The sequence below is a fragment of the Macrotis lagotis genome, chromosome 7 (assembly GCF_037893015.1).
Source record: "Macrotis lagotis isolate mMagLag1 chromosome 7, bilby.v1.9.chrom.fasta, whole genome shotgun sequence".
Classification (NCBI taxonomy): Eukaryota; Metazoa; Chordata; class Mammalia; order Peramelemorphia; family Peramelidae; genus Macrotis; species Macrotis lagotis.
In genome coordinates, this window is record NC_133664.1 from 41,916,131 (window position 1) to 41,938,937 (window position 22,807).

Here is a 22,807-nt window from a genome sequence, read left to right on the forward strand (position 1 = left end):
ACAGGTTTGTTGTGGGGATCAAAGGAGAGAATAATTGCAAAGGGCTTAGCACAGGCCCAGGATACAGTAGACACTATATAAATGGGCGTTAATGGTAAAAAAATAAAAGTTATTATTACTGCTTGTTCTCTTACTACTAACCAAGACTGGATGATCGCTTGTCGGGTGCATTGTAGAAGGGACTCTTACATGAAAGATGACATTGTCTGAGGTCCCTTCCACCTCTGAGACTTGGGAACCCAGAATAAGTGAGAGTTTGCCATGAGTTAATTTGTGAAACCTTGCTAGTGAAGAGTCTTGCCTTGAACCATGAAGGATGCATTGTCACACACTTCTTTACACACAGACCTATTATGCAAGAGGGAATTAATTGGGTTTTTATTTACTTAAGCTTAATTCCTTCATCAATTGACAATATATCTTCCTGCTTTAATTTTTAAAATAATCATAATACTGATAATGCCAATTATAGTTCAAGTTTACAAGGTGCTTTACATAGCATCTCATTTGATCTGTACAAATCAGATGTAGAGGCTATTATGTCCATTTTATAGATGAAATTGAGGCTGAGAGATTGTTTTAGTCAGTCACACAGCTAATAAGGACTTGAGGCACAATTAAAACTTAGATTTTCTTACCTTTAAGTCACTTGGACATTCTATTCACTGAATTATCTTGTTGTGAAATTGTTTCGAACTCTTCATGACTTCATTTGGGGTTTTCTTGGCAAAGATACTGGAGTGGTTTGTGATTTCCTTCTCCAGCTCATTTTACAGATGAGGAAACTGAGCCAGCAGGGCTAAGTGATTTGTCCAGGGTCACAAAGCTAATAAGTGTCTGAGACTGAATTTAAACTCATGAAGATGAGTATTCCATGACTTTAGACTCAACACTCTATCTACTGTACCGCCTAGTTGATTCAATTTACCCAGAATTCACAGCTAATAAAAAACTCAGCTTTTCCTGTCTCTAGTTTCAATCTTTTGCTCACTAAACCAGCTGACTACTTCTAAATAGATAGTATTTTAGATAGAATGCTAGACTTATAGTGAGGAAGACTTGAATTTGAGCCCTGCCTCAGGAACTTAGTAGCTATATGACTGGGCAAGTCACTTAAATTCTCTCTGTGCCTCAGTCTCCTCATTGTAAAATGATAGGATTGGACTTCAAGATTCCTTCCAACTTTAAATCTCTGATCCAATGACATTATCCTCTTCACACACACATACACACACACACACACACACACACACACACACACACACTTATAACCATTCTGGATAATTAAACCTACCCCAGAACCACCACTAGGGATGTGCATGGCTGGGTTCAATCAGAGTCTGGGACACAAGGAAGCAAGGAAGGGAGAGGATGTCACAAAAGAGTGATAAGCGGTTTGGGGGTATACTCAAAGGGGATGTGGGATCTGCCTGCCCCTGGGCAGGATATTGATCCTGTTTGCCCATGCCACCTGCAAGTGCTGCCATCTTCCTGGAGCTGCTGCCACCTTTCTATGTCACTCCAGCTGCTTGCTGCCCAATAGTAGGAAGAGAGTTCCCCAAAACATGAGGTACATGGGGACTGTTTTGTGTGTGTGTGTGTGTGTGTGTGTGTGTGTGTGTGCAATAAACCATTAATTTGGAAGTCAGAAGATCTCAGTTCAAATCTGGCCTTTGTCACTTTCTAGCTGTTTGATCTTGGATTCAAATTCTGGTTTATCCTGTATTATCTCAGGCAAACCATTTCACTTTAGTTCTCCGTTTCCTAGGTAAAATGACAAAATTAGACTAGAAAAGATCTAAGGTTTTTCCTTGTCTGGTGGAAGTTTGAGAAAAATTTGGTAAATTGGGGCAAGGGAGGGCAAGGAAAGTCAGGGATGGAGGGTTGGAGAGTGGAAGGGTAGGAGGTAGGGAGGCCAAGTACTAAAAACAGGAAGAATGTTTAAGAGTCCTCAGAAATAGATGGCACCGGAACTGAACCTTTATCTAAAGAGCCAAGTCAGATAAAGGGTTAGGTGTGGCAGGATTAAGGTGGAACCACCACCCTCCTTCCTTCTAGAGATTAAGATTCCCTAAGGGACTCAAGGGGGATCGCTTGCTCCAATCTCAGGTCCCTTCCATCTGTTTCAATAAAACTGTCTCTGGAGAGTGACCAGTGATATCTCCCACTTCTCTAATGCTTAGAGCTTACCAAGACCTTTTTGCCCAACTAACCTTTGAGAAATATGCAGTGTAAGTATTAGTAACTGAATTAAATAGTTGAGGAAACTGAGTCTCAGACCTGAAAGGAACCTTAGGTGTTATCTAGTCCAACCCTGTCATTTTACAGATAAGAAAACTGAGGACCAAAGGGAAATGGTTTGCCTAAGGTAACAGTATACACCAAGATTTGAGTTCAGGATTTCAAATCCAGAACTCCTACTGTACCCCCACACACACTTTTTATTTTTATATACCTTCTATTTCCTTATCTATAAATATATTTTATCCCCCATAAGGAATGCAAGATTCTTTGAGAGCAAGGATTGATAAATAACTGGTTATTTAAATCCTCAGTCCCTGACATATGGGAAGGAATACAATAAATACTGATTGAATGATTAATTGATTGCTTGGTATTAACCATTCTCAAAGTGAGATGGAGAGATGTTGGATGACTGGATATGCTCTGGATAATTCCAGCAGTCAATTGGGTACTTCTCTTGTGACCATTGGCATGGCCTGTTCTCAGGAACTTTTAGAGGAGTGGATATAGGAAGAATAAAACCAAGGCAGAGTGACTAGGACTTTGACTCAAGGCACTAAAATTTAGAAGAGGGCCCTTAAAGTGTTTCAGCAATGTAAAAATAACCGAGCTTAGCGTATAATTAGGAAAATGAATTAGTTAAACCCATAAACTCTAAGAGCTTTCTCCACTGACAGCTGTCGCCCCCAGTGACTGTACCCACGTGAGCTCCTCCACAGCCCAGCTGTGTGTCCCCACCCCGTCGTGATTTGTGCCTCTTGTTCCAGGCACAAAAAGTACTAGTTGCAGCTCTCGGCATGGGGTAGCAGTGACCTGTAACCCCTGGACACTCCCTGGTGGCAGGCAGCCTTGGAACTCAGCCATGTGCTTGGTGGACATTGTCCAGCTCCTCATATGTTCCCCCTCCTCAGTTGCTAGCTGAGAGACTCTCACTTTCATTTCCTCGATCCCATCTTTCCCGGCCTGGAGCAAAAGTTCAATCAAGCTTGTTATGATCAAAAATGAAATGTTTCTGTGGACACAGAAGCAAGCCTCTTGTCAACCACCACCAGTTACCCATAGCCTTGTGGATTCATGGGCCAGGATACGCCACTGCCCTTTCCACCAATGAGAACTTGTAAGAGATGGAGCAGGATCCAGGACAGAAGATGAAATCATTCACCTTCACCCTCTCCATTCCTGTCTCTGGCTCATCTACTTTCTGGTACTATTTCCTGTATAAAGTCATCTTTTCACTTTGCTACTTCTCTTTAAACAATTGTGCTAATGTACACGTGGAAAAACTTCAGAACCAGCCCGACCGCAAATAAAGGCACATAGAATAAATAACTATTGACCAGTTTAAGGGAGAGAATAATATAATAAACCCAATATAAATCTATCTCATAATTTTTTTTTACTAGATCTGTGATCTCCTCTGTGTTAGGACCTCCTAGTAAAGATGCACATCTGTGCCACCCCCTTGGTGACCAAGGTACTGGGAGACTAAGTAATTTGCTCACGGTCACATGTCAGAGCCAACTTGAACCCAAATCTTCTCATTCTAAAGACAGTTCCCTTGTGGTCAGTCCAATCTGTTGTTAATTTATTTTTAATAAATATGTTTAATTGAATAAAATGCTTTTTTTAGAGGAACCCCCCCCCCCACTATTTCCATGCCTGAAGATAGATGTTTAATTGTTGCAATGACACATCTCTTAAGAGTCACCACATTTTGCCCAGTAGCACTGTGGACAGTAAGCATGTAAAATTGTGTGCAAAATATTCAGTGACAATATACCTTGGTGGTTCTTAAACTTTTTAGTCTCTGGATCACTTTGTGATCACTTAAGAATTAGCAAACAACCCCAAGAGTTTGTGTTTCTATGGGCTATATCTGGCAAACTTGTATTTGAAATGAAAATTGATAATTTTGAAAATATTTATTAATTAATTTTAAATATCAATAAACCAATTATATGCCAACACAAATACTATTTTTATGAAAATAGCTATATTCTCTAAAATGATGATAATTGATGAGAAGAGCAGTGTTTTTTTATTTATCTTTAGAAGTCTCTTGAATGAATGAAATAACTGGATTATCATATCCATAGGATTCAGTTCTATTGTGGCATATAGTTTCATTTCCAATGTATGAAAATATGTAGTTGGAAAAGGGAGAAGGTAAAGATATATTAGGGTTATAATGAAAATAGCTTTAACCTTGCAGAACCCATGAAAGGAATTCAGGGACCGCATTTTGAAAACTGGATAAGGGGCGGCTAGGTGGTGCAGTGGATAAAGCACCAGCCCTGGAGTCAGGAGTACCTGGGTTCAAATCTGGTCTCAGATACTTAATAATTACCTAACTGTGTGGCCTTGGGCAAGCCACTTAACCCCATTGCCTTGCAAAAACCTTTAAAAAAACTGGACATAATCGAAATATTGTACTCAGAGTAACACATGTCCTCCGTCAAAATTAGAATGTTTTTCACCTAGGACAAAAATAATTGAGGGGTGGGAAGTGCTAAGAGAGCACTCTAAGTAGGTATTTCAGTGAAGGAATAATCTAGCCATTCTATCCCAACTCTTGGGAAAGAAGTAGAAAGAGAAAACAGAAAGTAGCAGGGTCAAATTTGAACTCAGTGCCAACTCAATGTGTATTAGCTCATCTACTCTCTCCTCAGGTCCCCCTCTATGACCAGGGACACCCATTTGTGAAATGCTTTATTGGAGTCAGAGAAAGACTCTTCAGCTGATGACCATCACTTATTAAGCTCCTACTGTTTGCCAGATACTGTGCTTAGAGTTGAGGAGAGAAAGGCAAAAACAAAATTCCTGCCCTCAAGAAGTTCTTGGGTGGCTAGGTGGCGTAGTGGATAAAGCACCGGCCCTGGAGTCAGGAGTACCTGGGTTCAAATCCGGTCTCAGACATTTAATAATGACCTAGCTGTGTGGCCTTGGGCAAGCCACTTAACCCCGTTTACTTCGCAAAAAACCTAAAAAAAAAAAAAAAAGTTCTCATTTCATCAGGAGAGACAACATGTAAACAACACAAGATAAATGCAGAGTAGATTGGAGGGAGGTAACCTCAGGGAAAAAAAGGCACTAGTGTTGAGGGGGATGGAGAAAAGATTCTTTTTTTAATTTAAGAAAAATTTTGCTAATGCATTAATATTTGGACAATGTTATTGTTATAGATATGAAAGGCAACACCGGTTGCATCCTCTCCATGTTCATGCAGTAATGTTATAAAATTCTCCAAGAAGTATCAAGAAAACTGGAAATCATATGAGATACTAGTTGACTTAGGAATAAGTGCTACATTAAAAACATGGTCTTGTATCAAATAAATAAAGAAATAAAAAACATGGTCTTTCCGATGAGCTGTGGTATGAGAAACTAACAGTAGGAACAGGTCTTCTGGCAATCCTGTAGCTCCTTGACATCTGGGAGATGTGTTAGCAGAGCTCAGACATCACTTACCCCTCAACAAAAACCATTCCTGGAAAAAAAGGTATTCTTCAGTTCTGAGGAAATGAAACCAAACCTGGATATGACTTGTTGAAATAAAAAAAAAAAAAAACAAGCTGGTAGAGATGACAGCATAAATCCTAGGCAGAATCAATAGTCCTGGAGGCAGAGAAGAAATGAATTTTCGATTGGACTGATTTATACAGTCCATTTTCTTAAATTGTTTTGAATTTTAAAAGTGAAGTCCTTCATTATATTTTCCTAGAAATAGCTAAAAAGATTACAGAGTCTGAAAGCACAAAGTGGATGCTATGCTTGTAGATGTGCCTCTAGGAGCAGAATTTTATTTTATTTTAAAGCAATAGGGTTAACTGACTTGCCCAGGGTCACACAGCTTGTAAGTAGTATCAAGTGTCTGAAAAAGAATTTGAACTCAAGTCCTCCTGACTCCAGGGCAGAAGCAGAATTTTAGAATGTTAATCCTTGGAGTAAAGTGGCATGGTGGCTCTGGTGGCAGAAACGCAGATATAATGATGCTTGGAGAGCTGGTAAAGGACACTGCAGTTGACCAGTGGACTCCATTGTTCATCTTTTACTACTTATGCTTTTGTCTTCATAAATAACAATGAAGTCTTTTCTCCATTGAGTCCATCAGAAAGAGGGTCTGGGGGACATATAACTTCTCATTCTGTTCCTGACTATATGTGGTGATGTTCTAAAGAATCTTCTCATACTGTGTTTCCATGCACAAAGAGATAGTATATGCAGTCAACCAAGGTAAATAGCCTTCAAGGTAAGACAGGCCACTACATTTTACTGTTTCTACACAAGGACTATTTAGAGTAGGAACGGTTTCTTCAAGCTGTTGCCGATCAGTCTGGTTCTTCAACTGGATCTGGAACTTGGCACTGGGTGCCGCTGCTGTGGTTTGACTAGAGGAGGACGTTGCCCAACATGGGTATGGGCTGCAGGTCCTGGAGGGCAGGAGATGGACAGGTCACTCTTTGGGGACGAGACAACACAATTCTCAGACCCTCGTGCCAAATCTAAATCTTCCCTTTTGAGACTCTGGCAACTCAGTGAGAACCTCTTTCCTTTTCGGGGGTTCTGTGCACTGTCCCTCATCCAATCAAAACCTATTTTCAGAAAAAGTTAACAACTCAATTGTTCATAAAAATCTACTGGGTCTTATGGTTTGGACCAGGAAGGAATATTAGAAACTATCTAGTCCAACCTCTTTTTGCACCTGAGGAAACTAAGACCCAGAAAAGTTGAATATGCCTAAACTCATATGCCAAGTTCTGGACTCTTATCTTTTTTTTTTAGTTTTTTTACAAGGAAAACGGAGTTAAGTGGCTTGCCCAAGGCCACACAGCTAGGTCATTATTAAGTGTCTGAGACCGGATTTGAACCCAGGTACTCCTGACTCCAGGGCTGGTGCTTTATCCACTGCGCCACCTCGCCGCCCCTAAGCTCTGGATTCTTGCCAATGGTGACTGCCTCATCTCTCCTAATGGCATTTGCATTTTGAGTGCATCATTGATTCAGCCAACATAGGAAGGCTTAATTGGGGTCATGTCTGAAATACTATCAAGCAGCTTAACATCTGCGGTTGTTCGAGTTTGCCTGGGGCCAAGAAACGCATTAGAGCTAAGTGGCTGACCTAACATTGTTCCTGTCACCCCTCTACAGGGCCTAACACATTATAGACACTAAGCAAACTCTAATTGGCACCTGAATGACCGATGGGGGATTCCATTAGCGTCACACTCTAGCCACCTGGCCTTACTAGCTTTAGACCAATAATAACCTGAGTAATCGAGAGATGACTTTAGTTTACTGATCTAACAACAGCAGAGTTTGAAACAACATGCTCATCAAAGCTCCTTTCTTTTTAAATTGGTGATTGATCTCCTGCCTCCATAACTTTGCACAAATGATTCTCCTCTAGGGCCTCCTTTTTACATAGTAGAATCCCTCTTTTTCTTCAAAGCACCTCCTTCAGGAACCCCCCGGTGGGAAGCACCCTTTCCGGTGGGAAATTTCTTTAAATTGTTTATGTCTTGGCCCAGTGTCATAGGCTTTCCCAAACTGTACCTCACACCAGGGCTACCTTTCTATGCTTGTATTGGGTAGTTCTACACATAATGAATTTTATATCCCTTCATATATTCATATTCTATTTCGACATTCTTCCCCTTGTTTTCCAGATACATTTTGCCCTTTCTTGCCTCTATAGCTTTGTTTCTGCTGCTTCTTTGGGGGACCCTCATCCCCACATTTCTGCTGGTTGGAAACCTACCCAGTTCAAGTAGTAACTCTCCCAAGCTGCCTCTCTCCCTTCTAGTCAGGAGTAATCTCTCCTGCTTTGAACTCTGTCCCCTGTTCTCTTGTATGTTTTGATGACTTGTGTTGTATTATATTCCTTTCTCTCTGAAGGCAGGGACTCCATCATCCTCATTTTCATATTTTCCTCAGTCCCATGCAGTTGGTGCTCAATGCATGTTCACTGAATTTATCAGAAATTAAATTTATATTATCATTTTTAGAGCTGGAAGGAACCTTCGACCATCACTTAATTATTGAATTCTCTCATTTGACAGATCAGGAAGCTGATCTCCCAGAGAAGGAAGGTGACTAAGGTCAGAGACATTGAAAATAGCAAAGCTGGTATTTGAAACTAAATTCTGTGCCTCCATATGAAGCACTTTTCCCATGACATCATCCTTGTCTCTCCCTAACTGAATGACAGATGCTTTGTGCTTACGTTCTCTTGCAGGTGGGTTTCTGGTCCCTTATCTCATCATGCTCATTGTTGAAGGGATACCCCTTCTTTATATGGAACTGGCGGTGGGACAGCGAATGCGGCAGGGAAGTATCGGAGCTTGGAAGATGATAAGCCCCTATCTTCGAGGAGTCGGTACGTTTCCCATTCTTGCATTCTTGTCTTGCTCACCTCATCGTGGCAAACATCAATGCCATCCTGGGGACACTGGGTTCTGAGCCTCAAACCTCAAGAGACCAACTCAGTTATAAAAAAGGGAACAGGAAGGGTTGAGAATTCACAGTAAGGGAAGGGCTGAATGAGAAGAAAAAGAGAAGGCTGGTTATCAACAGAATTGCCAAACTAAGCTGCCATTTGGATGGTAGGTGAAAATGTAGGGGGGTAGGGTATAATGTGATTTAATTGGTAAACTCAACCTCCCAATGCACTTGGTCTGTAACTTATAGCCATAGAGGATTGTCTATGACTCTAAGGAGTTAAGTATCTTGTTCAGGTTCACAAAACTAACATATGGCAGAAGTAAAACTTGAACCCATTTATCTTGACACTGAGGCCAGTTCTCTTGCCTCTAGAAAAGAATGAAATAAGCATTTGTTTAGTTTCTATCATGTTTAAGACACTTTACAAATATATTGTCCTGGGGTGGCTAGATGGCACAGTGGATAGAGCATCCACCCTGGAGTCAGGAGTCCCTGAGTTCAAATCTGGCCTCAGAAACTTAATAGTTACCTAGCTGTGTGGCCTTGGGCAAGCCACTTAACCCCATTGCCTTGTGAAAACCCCCCAAAAAATATTGTCCTCACAAATATCAAGAGAGATAAGTGCTATTATGATCTGCATTTTACATTTGAGGAAACCGAGGCAGGCAGAAGTGAAGTGACTTGCCCAGGGTCAAACAGATATGTGTCAGAGGCTGGATTCAAACTTGGGTCTCCCTGACTCCAAGGCTGGTGTTCTGCCCATTCCCCGCTCCCTCCAGTGACTTCTGTACTATGTTGCTAATCATGCTAACTCATATTCTATGAAGCACTTTAAGATTTACAAATACATTTCTCATGATACTTTTGTGTTGTGACATAATGCACATATTATTAGCCTGATTTTACACATGAAGATCAGTCAGTGTGCCTGGCTATTGTGACTTGAACCCCAGTCTCTTGACTACAGTTCTGGTTCTCCTTCCCTTAAATGAATTCCCCTTCCAATCAGGAAGCAGTATTTCTACAGTGGGAAAAGTGCTGGGTCTGGAATCAGGGGGGCCTGAGTTCAAATCCAACTCTGCCACTTGTCACTTGGGCTAGTGATCTTGGGGTTCGGTCAAACTCTAGATTTGGAATCCCATGATTTCCTTCCAGTTCTAAGCCTAGGACCCTACATTTCTATGAACTCCCTCTTGGGAACTAATGCTAGCAGATAAAAACAGGTCAGCAAAAGAGCTCTAACAGCCTTTACTGGTGATATCTGCCTCCACGTCAAAGCAAAACGAGGCCATCCGCTGTTATGGTGGTCACTGAATCACCACTTCTGTACCCAACTTCTCTTCTGTTCTGCTGCCATCTTGAATAACCAGCTCGTGGTCCACAGGCAAAGTGGCTGAGGGATATTTCAGGTGGATGCATAAATCAGAAAGAAACAAGTAGATGATTTCCAAGTCAGCCTGATGGAACTAGCCCAAGGAATGGGGGGAGCCACCAAAATTCCTCCTGAAATGAGGCTGCATTTCACTGTCAGTGGTCAAAGTCGATATTCTGCTCACCCTGTGCTCCAAAACAGACAGTTATGCACACCAAAATTTGAATAAAATATTCAGGTAGAAGGCTGTGTCAGCGGCAGAATAAATCTGTCTCTAAGACATTGGTGCCTGGGAGATAAAACTGACTCTACTGTGAATGACTGTTAATTTTTAACCCCTAGGATGTGTTGTTTTTCAGGTCTTATTGAGTAATTATTAATAATATCCCCTAGCATTTATACAAAAGTTTACATTTTGCAGAGTTTTACAAATGTTGCTTCATTTTAATTATCACAACAATTCTGAATGGCGAGGTGCCATTAGTATCACCATTTTACATTTGAGGAAACTGAGGCAGTCAGAAGTAAAATGACTGGTCAAGGATTACCCAGCTAAGGGAATGTGTCTGGGGTCAGCTTTGAACCAGATCTTCCTGATTGTAGTCACTGTACCACCCAGCAGCCTACTTAAAGAAACCGGTGAAATAAGTGCTGGGATAGGAATCGCCACCAGGAACCTCTCGCTTTACCGTGGCAACTTCCATCCATGACTCCTAGGTTGGTCCTTTGGAGCCAAGCAGAGCAAGGCAAGTCCCCCCATCACGTGGCAGCTATTCCAGTAACTGGAGAATGCTAGCATGCTCTTCAAATGTGCTTTTCGCTACCTCTGTGACTTCTTCCACCAGTCCTCACGTGTCAAGACCCCAGGTCCTTCATCATCCTAGTCACCTCTCCTTTAGACACATTCCAACATAATGTGGGGTCCTCACAAGTGAACAAACATTCCAGATGTGGTTGGTTTTGGACAGAGTGCAGTGGGACAATCATCCCCCCCCATTGTAGTCACTAGTTTTATGACTGTAGTTTCAGATTGTCTTGTCTTTTTGACTGTTCCATTAGTTGCTCCTTCTCCCACAAAATGAATAAGCATGCCATCTTTTGATTCCATTTGAGTCACTGGTAAAAATGTTGAATAGAATGAGACTGAAGATAGATCCCTGGAGCACTCCTCTAGAGACCTCAACAGAAGGCCATTAATCATTGCTCCTTGGATTCCATCTAATTCTAACTGTGCCCCTTTCTTTTCATCTTGTCTACAAGAATAAGAGGCAACTTTGTCACTTGCTTTCCTGAAATTCTGGCAAACCTCGAGTATTTATCTTCCCATTTCAGTCACCCTAACAAATGAAGACAGCTACGTGGCACAGTGGACATAGCACTGGTTTTGGAGTCAGGAAGACTCATGTTCTTGAGTTCAAATCTAGCCTCAGATACATACCGGCTATATGACCCTAGGCTAGTCATTTCATCCTGTTTGCCTCAGTTTCCTCATCTGTAAAATGAGCTGAAGAAGGAATTGGCAAACAAGTCCAGTAGCTTCACCAAGAAAGCCTCAAATGGGGTATGAAGACTTGGGCGTGAGTGAACAAACCAAAAAAGCAAAAATAATAATGATGATGATCGCTAACATTTATAGAGCTTTAAGGTTTGCAAAGAGCTTTATATATGTTACGTAAACACAATCCTGTGAATATTATTTTTCTCCCCATTTTACAGATTTTACAGATGAGGAAGTTGAGGCACAGAAGTTACTTCTTGGTGAAGCCATGTTGACTCTTAGTGTTCATTGCTTTTCTTTCTAAAAACTCACAAATCATTTTTTCAATAATATATTTTAGAATAAGGAGGAGAATTGGCCACAGTTTCAGTAAACAAATATTTATTAAACATCTTCTGGGCTATTATTTACAAGGAAGCATGAAAGGTATTATGGGAATATGAAGGAATACAAGACAGGGTTTCCATCTTGCAAAAGCTCCTGATCTCACTAGAATGATGAGACACAATACAGTAGAAAGAGCACTAGCTCTGGGTTCAAATCATGCCTATGATGCTCAGCACTTGGATGATTTTCAGTAAGTCATTTAATCTCATTGTACCTCAATTTCCCCAACCTGTAAAATGAATTAAATGGCCTCTGCTGTCCTATAGATCATATGACATGTAAAAAAGTGTGCTAAGAACATAAGGCCTTTTGTAAATGCCCAATAAATGGTACAAAAAAGAAGTAGCATGGTGGTTCTGAATTTTGAGAAATTACCAGGAATCAAGATGGTCAAGTTGCTTGGAGGGGGAGAGGCTAGAGATGGACCTTGAAGGATGTATAGAAATGATGCTGGAGAGGAGAGAGGAGAGGGGAGGGGAACCGTGCAGACTGGGCCGTAAGGTGTGTTTGGAGTAGACCCCCTTAGGCTGGAACCCATAATTGGTGCAAATTACATTGAGCTTCCAAGTTCTGTAGCTCTTGCAAGAAAGGGATAGCTCCACAGCCATAGTCGTTATCATGCCTGCAGTGCAGAAAACTGTCTCACCAATCCTTTGTCCTTGTGTTGCTTTTAGGTATCGCCAGCGTGGTCGTGTCCTTCTTCCTCTCCATGTACTATAATGTGATTAACGCCTGGGCCTTTTGGTACCTCTTCCATTCATTCCAGGTAACTAGGGGCACTTTGACAGATGCACTAAGGCTGGGGAATGGAGTCTCACTGAGGCTAAGATTGGGGTCTCTCCCGGGGAAAGGGAGGAACAGGAAACTGCACCATCTAACATTCATCTGGACAGCATTGTTATATTAGTAATAGTACAGGGAGAATACTCCAAAATACATCGCGATAGGTTGAGGGCAAAACACCATGAAATGAGGGGGAGGGATTGGGGTAGGAGACCTGGGAGAAGTATCTCCATTTGAGGATGACCAGCCAGTTATATTTTCATTTTCTCCATAACTTCTGGGAACTCACCAGTGTAAAATCCCTACATATGGCTCTGTAGAGACTATTTTAAATAAGGGGACCAGGGGTGAATCCTTATAAACAAGATATCTGGAAAATATAATGAAATTTTTATCAAAGAATGTAATGACTTCTGCCACTCCTATGTTTTCTCTTTGTGGTCTCTATTTTCTGACACTGGCTAAAATGGGCTTCTTATCTCTTCTGTCCTCATCCAGAGTCTAAAAAGCCTGTCCTCAGGAATGATGTTTTTCATTTCTGTGAGTTCCTCTCTGGTCTCTCCATATGCCAGGGACAAGAAACCTCTGGCTCCCTTACTGTTCTGGCAGTGCCAAGGAAACCACATGCAGGACTTGAAGTTCAATAAATCTAGGACTTTTTACAGATGAATTAATTAAATGTATGCCCAAATATGCTACAGAAATGATGTCATAAATATCCAAATGTCCCTTGACAGAAAAAAAGGTTCCCTATCCCTATCATAGACTTTCCTTTCTCTGACTGAACCTGTTTTTTGACTTTTCTCTGCCTTACCTATTACACACCTTCAGTTTGATGACATGATTCAATAAGGCATTCATTATTTCTTAGAGTAACAATAACAGTGGTGTATGTTTATATGGTGTTTTAAAGGTGGTGAAGTGTTTCATATCTATTCACTCACTTAAGCTTCACAGTAACCTTGGGGTATGGGTATGATTATCCTGATCTTACAGAGGAGAAAGCTAGGATTTAGGGGTTATGTGATTGACACATGGTCACACAGTTAGCAAAGTGTAATAAGGAGGATTTGAACCTAGGTCTTCCTGAGTCTAAGACCTGTACAAAAGCACTTTGGTGTCTTCCTCCCTTTTCTTTTCTCTTCTCACCGAGTTAAAACAGACCAGGAAACACACAGTCAACAGTCACTTGAGAGGAAGGAAGCTAGGTCCCCTTTCCTTCAAGCCTGCTCACGTGGCAAAGGGGATTAGCCTTTGGATTTAGGGAGATTTGGACACTCATCGATTCATGCCAGGCATTTTTGTGTGCAGTCCTGCATCTTCTAGTTTCATATGCCTGACTCAAACAATCCAAACTCAGAATCTATATGTTTGTCCCTTTGACCAAGTGATACCAATATTAGGGCTATACTCCAAGAGATCAGAGAAAGACACCTAAGTTTCATGTGTACAAAAATACTTAGAATAGCTCTTTTTGGGGGGTGGGGCAAAGAATTGGAAACTGAGGGGATGTTCATCAATTGGGGATGAATGCTGAATACGTTATGACATATGAATGGGAAAGAATACAATTTTACTATAAGAAATTATGAAGGGCACAAAAAAGAAATTATAAAGGGGATGATTTAAAAAACTTGTGAAGAGTTATATGAACTGATGTAGAGTGAAGTGAGCAGAATGAGGAGGACAATTTCTATAATGACACCAACTTTGACAGTCAAACCAAACACAATTCCTGAGAACCCAAGGTAAAATATACTATCCACTTCCAGATAGAAGTAATGGACTCACAGTGGATATTGAAATATATATATATATATATATATATATATATATATATATATATATTCTTTTTTTCCCTTTTCTTTTTTCTTTTATTAGAGATGGTTAATAAGAGAAATTTGCTTTATATGACTACACATTTTTAATAGGTCTTGGATTTGTTTGTTTTTTACTTCTCAATGGATGGAGGAAGAAGAAGAATTCAGGATTGAAGATAAAATGAAATTGAATGGGGGTGGCTAGGTGGCGCAGTGGATAGAGCACGGGCCCTGGAGTCAGGAGTATCTGGGTTCAAGGGTTCAAATCCAGTCTCAGACACTTAATAATTACCTAGCTGTGTGGCCTTGGGCAAGCCACTTAACCCCATTTGTCATGCAAAAAAAAAAAGAAATTGAATGAAGAATCTATGAATTATGAAAGTGGGCTCACCTCTCTGGGCCTCAGTTTTCTCATCTGTAAAATGACTACTGGCTTTTTCTTTTTTTTCTTTTTTCTTTTTTTGCAAGGCAATGGGGTTAAGTGGCTTGACCAAGGCCACACAGCTAGGTAATTATTAAGTGTCTGAGGTCGGATTTGAACCCAGGTACTCCTAACTCCAAGGCCGGTGCTCTATCACCTGTAAAATGAAAAGGTTAGATTAAATGACCTCTAAAGTCCCTTCTAGCTTGAGATCTGTGATCCTATAAATTCTGGAACAACACTATATAATAGAAAGTACATAGGCAAGTTCCTGGATCTCTCTTGAAAATCAGTTTTTTTTAATCAGCAAAAATAGGATGAATAATAGTTGCCCTATGTATCTCACAGATTGGGATGAGGATCAAACAAGATAATATATCTTTTCAAAGATAATATCATTTAGAAAGCATAAAGCATAACTATTATTTCTCCTCCAACATGGAGTCTTGGTCAATTGGAGCTTCCTTTTGAATAGACTCTCTTTCTTAAGTCTGTTTACCATATCAGTTGTTTTGTCAATGAGATATTTCACATTTTCTTCTAATTTTTCATTTTTTTGGTTTTGAAGTATTGATTCCTAATTTCTGGTAAATTCACCAATTTCCCTGAATTCTATTCTTTGTCTGAAGGATTTGTTTTCCTCAGAGAGCTTTCTTATCTCTTTTTCCATCTGGCCAATTTTGCTTTTTAAAGCATTCTTCTCCTCAATAACTTTTTGAAGTGTTTTATCCATTTGACCTAAGCTGGTTTTTAGCATGCTATTTTCTTCAGCATTTTTTTGGATTTCCTTGACTAAGCTGCTGGCTTCATTTTCATGTTTTTCCTGCTTCTCTCTCCTTTCTTTTCCCAGTTTTTCTTCCAACTCTTTCATTTGATTTTCAAAGTCTTTTTTGAGCTCTGTCATAGCCTGAACCCAATTTCTGTTTTGCTTGGAGTTTTTTAGATGCAGGAGCTTGTACCTCCTCATCTTCAGACTGAGTATTTTGATCCTTCTTGGGCTCATGAGCAAAATATTTCTCAATGGTCTTCCTCTTATTTCTCTGCTTGCTCATTTTCCCATCTTGAGCCTGGTTTGGGGGTGCTTCCTGAGCTTTTGGGACACTCCCACGAGGATCTCAGTGTGTGAGGTTCTGTCCTCCCTCCTGGTATGTGAATGACCATAAGTGCCCCCCTCTGCCACGGGGCTGAGGTGGGGGGGCCCTGCTGTTCTATTGGGGGGGCCTAGACTGCAATCAGGATCTGAATGTGGTCAGAACCCCAGAGTCCAAGGACAGAGCTCTCTGAATAGACTCTCAAAAAGAAGTTAGCTACCCTGAAGGCTCAGTAGCCCTAATGAGTGGTTGTTAACCTCTTCATTGATCCACTATCAAAATGAAATCTCATGACAATGAGTTACCACTCTGGTATGCATTCTTTAGCACACACACACACACACACACACACACACACACACACACACACCTTACAAGTACTAAAGATTGTTGAACTTTGTGAGTCACTTGAATTATAAGTAGAGTGTTTTTGGAGGGTCTTCATGTTCCTGGAATATTTGGAGTTTTGTTGAACTACATTTCTCAGAAGGCTGTGAATGAGATTTAAAACATGGAGGTTGTTCACAACATGGAAGGCTGATTGAGGAGATAAGCTTCAGGATAACCTATTTAAAGAGAGGATGGAGGTCTCTTGAGTGCAATCAATATGATGCAGTTTTCAGTAGTTGGAGATACAAATAAGAGAGAGGTGAACATAAGGCAAGTGGGGTAGATGGAAGAAATACAGTCAAGTTCTCTTCTGCACAGATCTAGAAAATGCACCAGACCAAGTCTTGATAGAGAAATACAAGGATTATTGTCATTTTATGGCCAGCCCAGGTTGGCATAGTAAAACAGATAGCAATCTCTATAGTCATTGAAGATCTAGCCAAGAAAAATTATTGAGAGAGCTCTGGAGCAGGGAAAGAAGACCAAGACCCAGCATAGAGGAGTCTGACCTTATGCGGAACACAGGAATAGATACTAACTGATAACTGTCACTGACAATCTAATTCCAGATCACAAATGCAGAATGGACTGAGGGAGGGACCTGTGCTAAGGGTGGCATTCTATGGTGAGAAGTAGTTATAGGTCCTAGGTTATACACGGAACATGAAGCAACCATTGTGTGGCTATGACATTGGGAGTGAATTAAAATATCATTTCTAATTTCCAAGTCAGTCTGAAGCATGTACAGAAATAATCTAGTCAGAAATCCCAGGTCAGTGGAGAGCCTGCTTCTCTGGTCTCTGAACCAGGAGAGCTTTCCAATTGACTGATAATGGTTGAGTTTGACTGTTGTCTACTGAGACTCCAAGCAGGGCAAACCTGAAGACATATTGCTCCAAGCAACTTGCAGAACTCAGGCCAGAAGATTGGAAATTCAACTTTAACCCAGTTCCGACCACTTTAGGAGCTTTGAAGACTTTTCGGTGATCCATGTGAGCTGACCCTGAAATCTTAGAATAGCACAAAATCCAATATTCCAAGAACTAAACAGCAGAACTAGCCAAGACATTCAAATTGGAAGCACATAGAGAGCTAAGCTTTAATGTAGTCTGAAATCAGGAGGTAAGGAGAAGCAAAATAAAATAAAAATCCTATCACAAAAAAACTGTTATGGTGATAAGAGTACTCACTACACCAAATCAGAAGAGGAGAATGATACCCAAGCACATACAAATAAAGCCTCAAAGGAAAATGCAGCTTGAGCACAAGTTCAACTAGAATTCCTAAAAGAGTTGAGATAAAGGTTTCTTTTTTAGATTAAGATATTTAAAGATTTTTATAAGTGAAATTAGAATGCTAGATAGAATAAAACAGTGGAAAAGAAATCAAATCTATGGGAGAAAGAATTGGAAATAGAATTAGCAGCTTGGCATAAGAGGTTCAAAACCTTCCAAGCAATGAATTCTCAAAATTAGAAATGACCAAATAAAAGTTAATGCTTCCATGAAACAACAAGAAATATTACAACAGAGTCAAAAGACTGGAAAAAAAGAAAAGAAAATGCAAAATATCTTATAGCAAAAAGAATTGACCTGGAAAACAGATGGAAGAAAGATAATTTTAGAAACATTGTTCTACCTGAAAGGCACAACCAGATTTCAAGAAATCATAAAAAATAAACCTACTCCTTACATCCTTAGAACCAGAGGCCATGAATAGGAATAGAAATAATGCACTAGTCACTTGGGAAAACAAAACAAAACAAACCACATTTCTTAAGAACATTATAACCAAAATTTTAGAGGTTCTGGGTAAAAGAAAAAATGCTACAAACAACCAGAAAGGAAAATGTTAAGTACAGAGGGACTGGTCAGAAACATACATAATTTAGCAGTCATCACTGTAAAGATGCAGAGAAACTGAAAAATAATATTCCAAAAGGCAAGGGATATAGACTTCCAACCAAGAATAAGTTACCCAGAAAAAAGTGAATATAATCCTAATGGATTATAGCGGATGGAGAATGGGACTTTAATATATTTTATACAGAGACCAGAGTAATGTAGAAACTTGGAAGTGCAAGCACAGGACTCAAGAGAAACATAATAAAATAAGCACAAATAAGAAATTATAAGGAACAAAGCATGTATAAACTGTTTACATTTTAATAGGTGGAGATGGCCTATATATCCTGATCTAATTATGTCTAACTAAATAGGATGTCTAATTAAACAGAAAGCTGAGAGTGGTTGTATTATGTTTTGATGATTTGAAAAGAAGAGTGGACAGGGAAGGGAGGAAGAGAAGAAGAGTGAAATGAGGAGGACAATTATTTCACAAAATTGAGATGTACATGTAGAAGTCTATATAACAAGGATTAAGAGGAAAGGGGAGGAGGTGGTACTTGACCCTTATTCTAATCTGAACTGGTCAAAGAGGGGAAATATATGGTCATACCGTTGGGTACAGAAATGCATTTCACTAAACAGGAAAACAGGAGGACAAGGAGTAAAAGGCAACAGAGAGAATAAGCTGGAGACTAGATTAAGGAAGAAGTTAGTCCTAAACAAAATATTCAATTGGCAAAACTGATTTTTAAAAAATGAAAATAAATTCTGGAGAGGTTTTTAAAGGGAAAAAAGTTCATTAACACACTATTGAGCTATAAACTAGTCTAGCCATTCTGAAAAGCAATTCAGAACTATGCCCTCCAATCTTTTAAATCACAAATACCCTTTGATTCAGTGATTTCTCTAGCAGATCTTTAACTCAGAGATCAAAGAAAGGATCCAAATGTTCTATATTAAACAGCTCTTTTTGCAATGGCAAAGAGTTTAAACTGAGAGGAGACAGTTAAGTGGCACAGTGGATAGAACACCAGCCCTGAAGTGAGGAGGACCTGAGTTCAAATGTGGCCTCATACACTTAATACTTATCTGTGTGACCTTGGGCAAGTCACTTAATCCCTTGCCTTGCAAAAAAAAAACCCCAAAACATTAAAATTAAAAATAAATAAAAATATAGGGATACACATCAGCTTTCAGCCATTGAGAAATGTCTGACCAAATTATGTTATGTGAATATGATGGAATATTATTATGCTAAGAAATGATACAGTGGGGGCAGCTAGGTAGTACAGTGTATAGTATATACAATATAGCACCAGCCCTGAAGTCAGGTGGACCTGAGTTCAAATCTTCTCTCAGACACTTAATAATTGTCTAGTTGCAGGACCTTGGGCAAGTCACTTAACCCCATTACCTTAATAAATAAAATAAAAAGAAAAAAGAAATGATATAGTGGATGAGTTCAAAGAAACCTGGAGAGCCTTGTTTGAATTGATGCAGGAGAATAATGTTTACAATAGCCAAATATCATAAAGACAAACAGCTTAAAAGATTCAGGAATTCAGATCAATGAAATTACCAATTCCAATTCAAAAGACTCATGATGAAACCTGCTACCCAGCCACTTATCTGATAGGACAGATAGAGACATTATTTTTTAAAATGACCAATGTTTTAATTTGTTTTTCTTGAATATACACCTTTGTAATAGGGTTGTGTTGTGATTTTTTTTAAACTTTCTAATTGTGGTAGTTGGGAGAGAAGGAAAAACAAAGGAAATGGGAAGGAGAGCAGGTGTGTGGATATTCATTTATTGAACAAAAATTTTTAACAAGCAAACCAAAAAGACATTGCAGTTGTATTTTGAACCACAATATTGTATCTGGGGCTGAATGATAATGACAAACCCTTGAAGTTTCAGTGTCTGTCCAGTTGCCATACCAAGAATTAGTGACCTCCAACTGCCACTGTGCAGAGAAAGACTAAACAGAACCTTATTTGCATACCAATTTCTAATACCATACAGTAAATGAATTGTTGGGTCTCTTCTGCTGTGTTGAGGAGGCAGAGGAATTAGTTAAGTCCAAATTAGTGTGAATAGTGAATCCTGAGAAATGATAACATTATTTGATTTCATGCTGCTTACTTCCCTTTTGGCTGGGACCAATGACCATATTTTACGTAATTATAACTTCAATTAGTGGAAATCCAAATCCATGTGACCACTTTTGTGAGATTCATTAGGAATTAACTCGTGCTGCAGAGAGACCTTCTTTGTTTGTCCTTGGCATGTTGTTTTATTAAATTCCTGTTGTTCTGATTTCCTGAATCATCTGCTTTGATCTGCCGCTGTTTACTTATTTTGTCCAAAGGGTGCTTCAGAAGTATTCTTTGATGACGATGAATGTGGGTTTAAGCTAATTCCATCACTAATTCAAGATTGTTATTAGAATTAGTCTCTGTGTTTTCCTTGACAAGAACTTTCAAGAATCAGCATGGTGTAGAGCAAAGGTTCCTAACCTTTTTTGCATCATGTCCCCCTGGTGAAGCTGTTGGATTTCTCTTCAGAATAATATTTTTAAATGCATAGGATTACAAAGCAAACTAATTCTTTTGAAACATATTTAGAAAAATATTTAGGAGAGCACTGAAAATCAGAAGACTTGGTACTAGCCCTGCAAATTATCCTCATCTGTGAAATGGGAATAACAATTACAGATTCCCAAGATAGTTGAGAATCACAGCAAAGTTTAAAGTTCTTGCTAGACATGGGCTAATCTTATATTCTGAGGTGTTCCTGGGAGTTTACTTAAATATCTGCTCTGAAGGCAGTAAGTAAAAGGAATCTGGAATCTCTGCCTCACTCTAAATTTTGGCAGAATAAAGTGGAGGTTTTACACTTTAACATCTGAGACATAGGGAGAGGCAAACATCCCTGAGCAACATGAAGAATCAATCTGTCTAGAGGGAGTTATGGGAATGTGTGCTCTCCTTCAAGATGCAACAGACATTGAGTCTTGGGATACTAGGCGATGATACTCCCTTAAAAAAAATCAAGAAAACTATGGAGAGATCCAAAGACATACCCAAGGAAGTAGCTTCACAATCATCTACAGGGACTGAGCTGAGACTTTGGCAAAAACCAGAAGCTATTTATTCCTGTACAAAAGTCTTCCCCTGGTTCTTTATTGTGGAAGGGAGAGAGCCTCCTCCAGCACCAGCAAATCTGGGCATGACTTATTGTTTTGTATATCGTCTAGTTAGGAAGATAATGGAGAAAATGTTAATAATGCAGATAGTACTTAGAATCAGCTGTTAAACATTTACCAGTATACCCATGGGTGGACATGACCTTCTTGAAAGCGCTGCCAGAGTGCAAATTCTGAAGGATTTTCCCGTGCTAGAAATACTTCAAGTAGAAAAGGAACAAGAATGTCCCATCTGATTATTATCTTAGAGCCAGCATGCCTAAATTCAAAGAGCCTTATTGTAATGAATTTTTCAACTAAAGAAACATGCAAAGATATTTTACTGAATGATAAAGAGATTGTGATCTGTATTTGGTGAAATGAGTACCCACAGCTAATAATGATAAGGATGATGATGATGATGATGATGATGATGATGATGATGATGATGATGATAATTCCTCAGAGCAGTCAAGTCTAAGAGTGGTTGAGAATTGGAGGTAGGAGTTGGGACTCGATGGAAGAGAACTAAAAGGGAAGGCATTAGCAGATGGGCAGAGCTGAATGGGTTCCTCCTACAGAAAGTGTCTTTTCAGCTAACTTTAAGGAAGCAGGGAAACTAAGATGAGGAGACGGCCAGTGTAGACATGGAGATGAGGGATGGGTTCCTCATGTTTGAGAAACAGTGTAGTTGGACCATAGAGTGCTTGGAGAGGAAAGGGAAGAAGGGGCCAAGTCTGGACAAGATTCAAATGGCTGCTGGCAGACGTCATATGTAGTGAAGGGTAAGGTTTGGCCAGGAATTGACTGTGTTAGATGACTGTGAGTTAGGAATGAAGCTAATGCCGAACTTGTAATACTCAGTGATAGGGATGCTCAAGTCTACAGGTCGGTGGTGACTTGAACTACTAGCAACAGGGGGAGAAAGGCAACTTCAGTAATTTCACTGTAAGTGAAAGAGGTCCTGTAGATGACACCCGAAAGACATTCAGTCTTTGAGAACTTTACTTTGGTGAAATGAAAGACAGTTGAGCTCGCTTTCTCCCAAGTCATCGCCAGTCTTCTTCAATGGCTTTGAAAGAGAGAGTGATGAGGCTGATGGCAGTGCTGCCTCGCTTAAATCCACTTCACACTTTAGTCAAAACACCATCCTGAGTATCCTTAGTCCTCTTAGAAAATAAAGGAGTAATAACAATAATCTCAAGATCCCTCAAAATCCTCGAAATCCCACAACATCCCCAAATTTAAAAGTAGGAATGAAAGTGGCGTATTATTTCCCAGACATCAAACTCTACTATAAAACAAGTCATATTAATTATTTGATA

At 39.8% G+C, this 22,807-nt stretch overlaps 1 protein-coding gene across 1 annotated transcript in view; it reads left to right on the forward strand.

Annotated features, from left to right (window-relative positions):
* Window positions 1-22,807, forward strand: part of SLC6A20 (solute carrier family 6 member 20) — a 57,555-nt gene that overhangs the window by 6,086 nt on the left and 28,662 nt on the right. Inside the window, exons 2-3 of the mRNA XM_074195860.1 lie at window positions 8,480-8,620; window positions 12,617-12,708. Of these exons, the coding sequence (XP_074051961.1) occupies window positions 8,480-8,620; window positions 12,617-12,708 (233 nt within the window). The remainder of the gene's footprint in view (window positions 1-8,479; window positions 8,621-12,616; window positions 12,709-22,807) is intronic.